An 11,656-nucleotide genomic window follows, 5' to 3' on the forward strand; every position below is an offset into this window, starting at 1 on the left:
ATTACTGTTATTTGTTACAACAATTTGTTCATTAGGGAAAGTAGCAATTTCCGATTTGAGAATAAATGATTCATTTGAGTCGGATCTTTTCAATGAATCATTGATTCAGTTCACACAACCTGTCTGAATTATTTATTCACTAAACATGCTGATTCTATTCTAGTCACACAAATCTTTCGTATGGCTTCAGAAAACATGAAATATCCCATGCGATTCATATGGACTACTTTAATGCGCTTTAATATCCTAAACCCTAACAACCCTTTAACCCTTTAAATCCAATGACACACATACACAGTGCTGTGTCCAAATGAACTACAGTAGCTAACAATCATAAAACTCAGTCGTGGTTTCAGAAACGCACAGAATCACATGACTCGGTGTGGCTCCAAATGTTGGGTTACATTTAATGACTTCAACAACTAATCTAAGAAATAATTAGTGTAGGTGAGCAGCCCGTTGTCGGTCGGATGCCAGTCATGAGCAAAGCCAATCAGATGGGATGAAGCATCCATCCAATCGTGATGGGACAGAAAATGAGGTCACGATGGCGCAAACAATCGAAGACAAAACAATTATTCCACAGCTGCTGATATTTCATCTTTTCTCACCGCGATAAGACGCCACACATGAAGGTGAGTTTATTGTTCTCGGTGGAGGGTGGGACGTCTGATCATTGCGCTAGTCATTATGCATGAGCTTCTTTCCCCCTGTACTTATTAAGCCGCTCCAATTTCTACCTGTTTCCATCAGAGCTCATTAAAAAACAATGCAGAAGGCCTGCCTATCTCAGCGTGCTGGTTGACTGCACTATAAAAGTCAAGAACTCATCACTTCCAGTGCTGTGATAAGCCCATGGCACAAATTGAAACCGGTTTGATTAGGCCTCGTGGAAGGCTCTCACCCTCTCTCTCTGTTTCCAGCGAGCTGCGTATCAAATCTCCCCGGAGGCAACGTCTGAGATGGATCCGTGCCAATCCTTTGGCCACAAACTGGTAGGGTCCTTTCAGAACATGACCTGTGGTGCTAACGCAAACTAACAGTGTGAGGTCCAGTCGTGGCTCCTAATGTATTCAAAAGCCCTCTGGCAGTGTGCTGGGTGCATAAATTATCTGAGGTGAGGAAGTCAGACTGAATGCTGAATGTTGACGGCTGTGGATTTCGGCAGCCTGAGGGCCACTCGGACCCTCTTGATGTTGTAAACGCCTAAAAGACCCCCCTAACTTTCTTGTGTCAAGGATAAATATCTCTTCCCTAATTTTAGAGGTCCTGCTTTGCCTTGGCATTGCACGTATTTGGCTAGAAGAAATTGTCAAATTTCTTATGTTTACCTGCTTGTTTTTGAGCAGGTTACTCAGAGGGAAAATTAGCCACAGTGTTACAGCTTTAACAATCGCACCTCTACAAGCAAACCAATTATGCCATAAATGTTGTTTTGCTATACACTTTAAATATAAGATGTAAACAACTGCATTTACAAAGATCCCAAAATGTCCTTCTAAACTGGCCAATATGCTCCTCCTTATTATAAATGCCTAATTCAGTCTTACTATGTACATCCACATTAAAAAATAAGGAATAAAATAGTCACTAATCATAATTATAAACAGGTATTTTTTCCCAAAAAGCACCATGTGTGCGCGCGTGTGTGTTTGTGTGTGTATAATATATATATATGAAGAGTTCAGATAATTCCACATGAAAAAATACTGTAGTAATTTGTAGTAAATACTATAGTAAATGACTTAAATTAATTTCTTGTGGTAATTCTATAGTGGTTGTGGTAATATAACAACTTACCCGATACTGTACTATGTTTTCTACAACTATAGGTTATGTTATGCCACAATACACTACAGTTTACTGTAGTAAAAACTAAAGTATACAGTATTTATTATCAGTTCACTATAGTTAATAGTACAGTATGCTGTAGCATTCATTAACAAATTGTTGTAAATACTATAATATATACAGTATAATACACTTTACTATAGTATGGTTCAAAAACATTGTAGTATTCACTATAAATTACTATAGTATTTTTTCAAGTGGGAAGTGCCGTTTAAAAGCCACAGCCATATCACCCTGTAGCCCAAGACTGGTTGCCCACTGAAGCTAAGCAGGGTTGAGCCTGGTCAGTACCATCCTGGATGGGAGACCTCCTGGGAAAACTAGGTTGCTGCTGGAAGAGGTGTTAGTGAGGCCAGCAGGGGGTACTCACCCTGTGGTCTGTGTGGGTCCTAACGCCCCGGTATAGTGACGGGGATACTATACTGTCAAAAAGCACCGTCTTTCGGATGAGACGTTAAACCGAGGTCCTGACTCTCTGTGGTCATTAAAAATCCCAGGATGTCTTTCGAAAAGAGTAGAGGTGTGACCTCGGCATCCTGGCCAATTTTCCCATTGGTCTCTGACCATCATGGCCTCCTAATCATCCCCTTACACTGATTGGCTTCATCACTTTGTCTCCTCTCCACCAGTAAGCTGGTGTGTGGTGGGCGTTCTGGAGCACTATGGCTGCCGTCGCATCATCCAGGTGGATGCTGCACACTGGTGGTGGACGAGGAGACACCCCCCCTCACAATGTAGAGCGCTTTGAGTCCTTAGAAAAGCGCTATATAAATGTAATGAATTATTATTATTATTATTAAAATGTTCTTCTAAAATGAAAATTTTTATCAGACTGCTATGTGTCGGTTCAGTAATTTCACTTTAATGGCAATGAATAGGTTGTTTTCATTGCTATTAAAGTGAAATAACTGAACATAAACATAGGAGCCTGAGAAACATGCTATAGTTTTAGAAGAAATTTTAAGACGGCACTTAAAGGCTTTTGCATCTGAATTCTTCAAAATTAAGAGACCACTTGAAAATTTTCTCTGGATTTATGATTTATCGTTATGTGTTTGAGGGAAACATAATTTTTGTTTAATAATGTAAACTACTGCTTACATTTCTTCCAAATTTTAATTAATAATGTTGTCATTTAGAGCATTATTGCAAAAAATGGCAATTGGTCAAAATAACAAAAAAAGATGCCATGTTTGAGCATGTTTATATTCATCTTTAGACAATACAATATTTTAACTTCAGAAGAGTTAAGAAATCTATATTTGGTGAATAACCCTGATTTTCAATCACAACAAATGAAAACATTTATTTTGACCAATTGTCATTTTCTGACAAAAAAAAGCTCTAAATGACAATATTTTTATTTGAAATTTGGAAGAAAGGCCTTTACAGAATAAAACAAATATTAACATTTTATTTGAACCCATACAAATCCAGTACTCTATAGAGAAAGTGAGAATTTTTAAGTGGACTCAATGTGTGTGTATGTATATATAATATTTTATAAAATCTAAGTATTTTACTATTAATCTGTTTCCTTCTAATCTGCTTTGAAACCATTTAAATAAGCAAAAAATAAATGAGAAAATCATCAGTCTGATTTAATGAGCAGAGAGAAAATATAATGTAATGTTATTTTTACGAGGTATATTTTTCTTTTGCAAGGTATTATTATGGCTGTGTTTGTGAACATTTACCAAAAAATTCCTGAAATAAATATTGCTTATTTAATTTCATTCAACATTTTGACCACTGAAGCCTTTACTGGGAAGGAATTTAGAGAAGTGCAATCGAATAGCCCTGATGCGTAATATAACTGCAAAAGAAAATAACTGATGTATGCAGAATAAACCCACACTGATTGTGCAAAACGGTGCAGGGGTGTCATAAAATTTTATCCATGTTACCGCATTTCACTTTCAAATCAAACTCTTAAGTGCAGTAAAGCTTCCTGTGGGACTGTTGTCTTCCTGTTGCAAGCCTCCAACTGCCAGCCGTTAAACACCCTGCATGCATTCATTTAGTTTCAGCATAATTCTGTTTTCTTTATTATTAGCATGTAGACAGAGCACAATTACCGATTCCAGTGTGCTATCTTTTTTGCTGTGTGTTAACGGTAAAGTGTGTGGGAGAAGTGGTCCGGATGCAAATCATGGATGGGATTTGCATTTAAAACAGCTGCTTATAAACAAGCAAGTACGCTTAAACTGGGGATAAGACACTAACATACATGAAGATTCAGATTTGTCACTGTTGAAAATAGAGCATATTCACATTTTGTATAAACATGCAGTGACCCCAAAGCCAATTTGGACACTTAAAAATGTATGAATGTCTGCATTATATAACACGAAAGTGTGCTTGCACTAGCTTTCCTACCAATAAATGCCACCTGGATTGATATTCAATGACATTTATACATTTTTAAGTGTGGCCTACAGGAATTATATGGGTTTAATACAAATTAAGTTTAATCAACAGCATTTGTGACATAATGTTGGTTGCCATACCATACCATAAAATAAAATGACCAAGCCCTCATTTTCTAAAATAAATAAATAAATAGAATTTAAAGTTACACTGAAGCACTTAAAATTGAACTGACTTTATGGAGGATATAAAAGCAGAAATGTGTGAAGCTGATAATTCTATCAAAGTATTTAAATGAATTATTCTACCGTTATTTGATCTATAGATCTGTTTAAATAATTTGAAGTCAATTTTTTTGTGTCTTGTGGCTATACTACTAAAACTGTGAGTATTTTAACATTTACAGAACCATTTTCACTTCCATTGTGTCTCATTGTAACCCACATTTCTGCTTTTTTAATGTAAAGGAGGGACAAATAGAAATTGTTGTGGTAATCAATATTATGCCACAAATTCTGTCAGCCACGCTTATTGAAGATGTGCATTCATCCTATAACCAGACAGAAAGGTGGTAGGATATTTTCAGTCACATTCAATCAAGGTTATCATTTGATATATACTATTTTAGTTTTTGTCAATATTTTGAATTAGATGTCATTTTTATATTTTATTTTAATTTTACCAATTTTTTGTGTCTGTCATTTTTCTTATTTTGTTTCTTTTTTTTAAATATGTTTATATAGTTTGCATTAAGTTTTAGTTAATTTAGTACTTCAATTTAGACTAAACAAAAATGAGAAATGGCAACTAGCTGAAATAAAATAAGTTTAAGATTTTATATTTTACTTCAGTTAATGTTTAAATAATATCAAGCAATGAAAATGCTGATGGTTTTAATTTTAGTTAACGATAATAACCCTGCACTCACTAACAAGCTTGTCATAACTGAGCTACTAAAAATAAGTGGGACCGAATCTGCAACACGCAAGGCTTTCCATCAGCATCATTCTGGATGCAGTACAATCAATCCAGAAGCAAAAACATCAGCCAACATCTGAACGTCCATGTCAGGACCACCAGTGACCCGCAAGCTAGAAACTTTCCAACTGTTACTCCTTTCCGTAATTAATGTTACAGTTCTGGAATCTAGACAAAGCCCGGTTATTGTACTTGGCACAGTTGGGCATCTTTTGGTATGTAAATGAAACAGACTGGAAGGATTGTAGGGGGCTTGAATCCCCCCGCCAGACTCCACTGCCACGGGCTGTTTGGAGATCTGCTCTGTGCACTACAAGGGGCTTTTCTGGTTCCCTGCCAAACAGAAACCCAGACGAAAAATCAAATACAAACATACAGTATCTCTGTCACCACACACGCGATTTTAATAAGCAGGCAATGGACCCTCAAACACAGCGTAATGATCAGACTCAGCTAAAACTGCTCATAAAACTCACCAAAATCCAAACCCAACACCCAGTCACACACAGACACACACACATACTCACACAAACCATGTTGGCTGTCATGTATGTTTTGTTGACCCTGGTTACTCTATATCTGACTTGTCACCTGTAAATAGCATGTTTGTTTGAATAATAATAATAATAAAAAAAAATAATTAAAAAAAACTCACCAAAATCAGCTTCCCATCAGTAAAGGATGGAGAAGCGGAACCTTTTCCCAGAGAATGAGGTTATTCTGGGCCATGAGTGAAGATTTCTTTCCCACACCTACTCACTGACACGAAGAACCAAAGCTTCTCCTCTAGGTGATTTAAAAAGCTCTCACAGCAGGGACTTCATCACCTTTTAGGATAAGCATACTGTACAAGAGATGTCATCTGAAACTGCTGTTTGTCTTGAGACCCGTTTATATCTTTACAAAGGATTCAAGGAAAAAACAAAAAGAACCAAAAACACAACTAATAACAGGAAACTGTGTGACCACCTTATTTTAATTCTAAATGTGATCACATGCATTTTTCATTTTTGCAAATCCAACAACTTTTCTCTGAAAATTGTCATTGTAGCATTATGTTTAAGTAGCAGTGCTGCTTTGAAACAACACCAATGGCTATAACATCCTAAACCATGAAATAACCATAGAAACTGACAGGCATACAACTTTACAGTTCAAATAACACAAGTTTTGTAAAGTCATAAACGTCACATTTCAGCCTGACAATATATAAAATTGGTCTGAATCCATATCATTCTGATCAGTGTGCAATACGTTTGGACTACAGCTAGCCAAAAGGGCTCCGATTCTAGGTTTTTACATAAACCGACAACAACGCAATGAAAGCTGGTAGTTTTAGACATAAAATAGACTTAATAAAAATGACAAATCAATACAATATCCACTTAATCTGAGTCGCACCACTTATTATTTGGGATCAAAATAATGAATTATCAAAATGATAATGACATGTATTGAATTTTGTGATCCTATTTGTCTTACATATTATAACTTCCAGATTAGATGTAATTTTCACTGTTCAAATGTTGCTTTGTTCATAGGACAACTTTTTGAGCCAATCACCTGAGTTTATTCAATCATTTCCACTGTAGACACTGTAAGAATGCAAAATGGATCATGACTATTTTATGCATTTTATCCCGTAAAAGCAGATTTGTGCTTGAGCAAGATGCTAAAACCTTTATGACCCTCCTCTAAATCATATGTGACTATGGATATGATCACTAGTAGTCACTATCACTGATTAACAGTGTAAAAGAAACGGCATTTTCTGAGGAAAGTGTACCACCTGCTGGTGTAATCTGGAAAGTGAAAAAGTGAAGCATTACCAGCCAAGCACTTGTTGGAATTCAAATTTGCCAGGTCAGATTTAAAACAAATGAACTGCGTTACAAATATTAGAGAATTAGAGAAATCAGGGGTAAAATATTTTAGAAACGCTCTCTTTCAAAAAGAGCAGTCAGCAAACTTTAGCATACACAAACACACACAAAAATGAAGCCCAAGAAGTGTGAGAAATTACATTATTTTAAAGCTGAACCTGACTTTACAAATATTTAAATCAGAGAAATTGCAGAAAATATTGAAGAAACACTCACTCAAAAGAGAACATAATTAGCAAAACTTTAGCATACACACATAATGAAGCAGTTTGCACAAAATAAATAAAACCAAACAGTAGGTACATGAAATTACATCTTAAATCTGACGGAAGAATGAATATGGAAGAGCTGACTAACTGAACATTGGGTTAAAAAAAAACTCGCAAAAACCACCAAACCATTGGCTACAAATGCTAACAGCTGCCAATCGCTCTCAACATGAACTAAAACAATCAATAATCAGCCTCTGAGAAAGAGAAACAACCAGCGGATATGTTTAACCTCTGTATAAGTTCAGATAGCAAGCTTTCCAGTTTGATAACCGTCACTCAACAAGCAGAAAGAAAAAGCGCTTGCTGATGATTAATTCAGAACCTCGTTAGAAAAAAGAAACACTGATTCACTCTGCTCTCCAACAGAGAACACTCACAACCTTTAAGTCTCTCAATGTGCATTAATTTGCAAAGATTCATGTTTACAGTCAGAACTCAATCGCCGCACACAGAATCTAGTCTGTGATGTCTTATAGTGATGCAGAAATCTTAAAACTGTTTTATTATGGATTCTACGATGTCCAGCGCCAACAGGTCACCCTCATCCGATCCCAGACAGCCTGCACAGAGTCGAAGGCCGGACGCACGTCCAGGATGGAAAACTGGTAGGTGTCTTTAATAATATCCCCATCGTAGTAGTCAATGACATACCGGACTTCCTTTCCACACCGATCTACGATCCAATCGTGTCGGTCGTAAGGCAATTCATATCTACAGAGAAAGTTAACAAGAGAGAACTCAAGCACTCTGTAGCTTTATAAAGACTTTCTTTGGGATTTATTTTTATATCTCACCCCATCCAGTGACGTATTCTGGCTCTGGGCGAGAACTCTTTGGCTTTGCCCCCGAATTTCTTCAGAGATGGACCGCATGGACACTCGCTGCCAGAAACAAACATGTTTGAAACGAACAGTGATCGAGGGCGCCATGATGATTCTTGTGTACTTGGCAGTTTGTAGAAACAAAGCAGATCGCACTGCCAGTGACCATCAAATGACAAACAGAAGGCGACTAACACGATATTATCACCTCGCTTATCTGACAGCAACGGCTTCAGAGGTGATGACGAAGCTTTTATCTGATTAAAATGTGTTTGGCATCACAAGTTACTTTATTATCAGTCGCCATTATTTCTGCTAACAATATAATCTCTTCATTAGAACACAACATATTACAGAATGAAGTCTGTTATACTATTCAAGGTTGTGTTTATTTGATTAAAAATACAGTAAAAAATAGTGAAATATTATTACAATTTAAATGTAATTATTTCCTGTAGTACTTGGTACTTTTTTAGGATTATTTGATGAGTACAAAGTTTTAAAAAGCATTTATTTTTAATTAGATTTTTTTACTTTCACTTTTGATTAATTTAATGCATCCTTGCTGAATAAAAGTGTTAAGTTCTGGTAATAAGAAGACACTTTTTAACACAGTATACTCTCAGTCATTGCTCATGTGAAAGTAAGAATTGTGTTGCAGTCACCTGGCATGCAGTGCTTCCCACTTCAGGATTTCCTGCCAGGCTTGATCGTTGTTACGATTGTGGATCTGGATTATATTGGTCATGTCTTCTGGAGCAAGACTGTCATCCTTCCAGCGCCACCTAACAAAATAACAAACAGCAGTTAGCTATTTACAGTAATTCAGCACAAAAAACACAGATTTTCCTTTCAAAATGTTCAAAACATTCTCTTGTCTTTTCTGCATAGTATCAAAACAATATCTCCTTTCTGAGCATAGTGTGCTGCCTATCTAGAAAGCATTTTAAGGAATCAGAGGCACTCCCTAAACAGAAGGCAAAATTTGCCTGCCAAAATACCAAATTTGATCCAAAATATAAGGCAGCATCTTGCATATACCGTATGGATAAAGCAATCTCAGAACGCACAGCAACAAGTAAAATAGAAAAAAATATATCTAAGATGGCAACTGAGTCAAGAAACAATGTTGATTATAAATATTTTATTCAAAACAATATTTATATTTTTCCAATTTTATTTCAATTTTGTATTTAGAAAAAAAAAAAATTTGTAAGTAAAAAATAAGACTAATCTGAATTATATATAATACATGAATAATTATTTAAGAAAAAACAAAAAAACATTTACATAAAAAATAAATATGCATTTTTATATGACTTTTTTATTAATATGAGACACTTATTAGCTATATTTGCACACTACCGTTCATAAGTTTGGGGTGAGTATTTTTTTTTATGAATACATTTATTCAGCAAGGATGCATAAATTGATCAAACGTGACATTAAAGATATTTCTGAAGGATCACGTGACACTGAAGTCTGGAGTAATGGATGCTGAAAATTCAGTTTTGCCATCACAGGAATAAATTATATTTCAAAATATATTAAAATAGAAAACAGTTATTTTAAATTTTAATAATACTTCGCAATATTACTGTTTATACTGTATTTTTGTTCATGCAATAAATGCAGCCTTGATGAGCATAGGAGACTTTTCTAAAACATTAAAACTACTTCAAAAACATGCTAACATCAAATTCTATTGGAATTAATCTATTTGTATGCCGTGTGGAGTTGGAGTTTCTTGACCTTGGGAAATAATGTACTGTTATTTCTATATAGGTAATCAAGTTACAGCCCTCACAAGCTTCCTGAAGCTAAGCCAAATGGCATATCTGGTCCACTTAGAGCTCCCCAAAACATAAACAGGACTCGTGTCTGCTTGTAAAACAGAGATTTAGGAATAGAAGCATAAAGGTAAACTCACCCTTTCCGCAGCATGGAATTCCAAAACATCTGTTCAGAAGGATAAACCCAGTTCTGGCCCGTGCCTGATCGTGGGATTTTAGACTCCTCTCTTTTCACGGACAGAGGAAACGGCTGGTCTGGGGCAGGCACCTGATTTGGAGGTGGCATCTGTGGGACACATAAAAACAACATTAACACACATAAGCCAAAAGAATCTCAAAGAGCGTCATCTTAATGACGGGATGCTCAGCTCACCATGTTTGTGGGATCAATGGCTCCTTCAGAAGCTCTCATGGGACATTCGACAAACTCATAAGCTCTCTCCTGATGCACAGGGCCGGCCGGAGGCATCTGAGCCTGATGCATGGGGCACTCAGGAGGCGTAGAGCCTGGGTTTATATTGCACATTATGAATAATTATTACATACAATGCACTGATATCAAGCTCATGATAACAGATGGTGCGTGACTCACTTTTAGGGGGTTCTTGATGCATAGGACACCCAGGGGGTGGGGACACCCCACTAAAATGAGGTGCTGACATCGCAGACTCTGCCTGAATAGTTGGAGCAAGATTGGATACAGATGCACCCATGATGAACTCCAATCCTGAAGAGATCAATAGATCAAGGACATTAAAGATCAAGTAGATCCTGTTGCATTATTACATGTGTTACGTTGTTCATAGAAAATCATCATTTATTCACCCTCATGTTGTTTCCTAACCTGTAGGACTTATATATATATATATAAACGACTATATAAGTATTATAAAACAGTACAACCTAATGTGAAGCAGTTTGATGTACCATATATGAATATAACGTATCCAAAAATATATTCTCCTCACACAAAGCTAACATAAGGTTACAAATGACTTGGAATATGTGGTATGAACTACTGTTATAGCGTGTTTATTATGGTCATTTTTTAAGCCGGTCACCAAAAAAATAAATAAATTATATATAAAGATATAGATTTGGAACAACTTTGCATGTTTGTTGACATAACAGTTACTCTTTCAAGAGGTACAAGGGCTAAAATACTCAGTCAGTGAGAGCACATCTAAAATAAATAGTTATAATAACTTATATACCATGTTTAAAAAAATTCCGACCAATCCCAAAATGTAAGAGTTACAAAATAAGTTACATAACATCATTCATAGTCATGTTAAACAATGTCACGGAATACCAACCCATATATTTCTCTAAAACACCTTCGTTAAAACGTAACCAGCTTTTTAAATATCTCAACATAATGATATCGACCACTAAAAGTTTACAAATATGACAGCTAAACTCACCTTTCTGTGTAATGTGTGTATCGGACGCTCCGCAATGTCAACATGCACCGCTACTTCCGCTTCATCCAGCATGCACTGCTCGCGGGGCGGGACCATAGACTGTGGGCGGGGCTAACATAATGTGTAGCTCATAAATATTAATTATATTGTGAAAGCTTGGTTTTGTTTGCTTTTTAATTTTTCTTCTATTTGATCCATTCAACAAATTGTAATCTCTGTTCACTAAAACTGTAAGTCATTTGGAATAATAATCAATGAAATTCT

General features: G+C 36.1%; 1 protein-coding gene across 1 annotated transcript; it reads right to left on the minus strand.

The window, feature by feature from the left end:
- Positions 1–6,076: 6,076 nt before the first annotated feature.
- On the minus strand, positions 6,077–11,469 carry LOC306864780 (holocytochrome c-type synthase-like). The gene is made up of 7 exons (XM_079408999.1): positions 11,393–11,469; positions 10,561–10,695; positions 10,342–10,475; positions 10,106–10,254; positions 8,841–8,960; positions 8,149–8,235; positions 6,077–8,065 (listed from the first exon to the last, which is right to left on the minus strand). The coding sequence occupies exons 2-7, from the start codon at positions 10,679–10,681 to the stop codon at positions 7,867–7,869; spliced, it is 810 nt and encodes a 269-aa protein (XP_079265125.1). The 5' UTR covers positions 10,682–10,695; positions 11,393–11,469; the 3' UTR covers positions 6,077–7,866.
- Positions 11,470–11,656: the final 187 nt, after the last annotated feature.

This window comes from Barbus barbus (genome assembly GCF_936440315.1).
Source record: "Barbus barbus genome assembly, chromosome: 46".
Taxonomy (NCBI): domain Eukaryota; kingdom Metazoa; phylum Chordata; class Actinopteri; order Cypriniformes; family Cyprinidae; genus Barbus; species Barbus barbus.

Excerpts from the sequence above, each read along its gene's own strand:
- LOC306864780 (XM_079408999.1), bottom strand. The coding sequence starts at position 10,681 with ATGGGTGCATCTGTATCCAATCTTGCTCCAACTATTCAGGCAGAGTCT. Across the intron at positions 8,961-10,105 it reads AATTCCATGCTGCGGAAAGG|GTGGCGCTGGAAGGATGACA; the intron begins GTGAGTTTACCT and ends TTATTTTGTTAG. Across the intron at positions 8,066-8,148 it reads AGAATACGTCACTGGATGGG|ATATGAATTGCCTTACGACC; the intron begins GTGAGATATAAA and ends CTTTCTCTGTAG.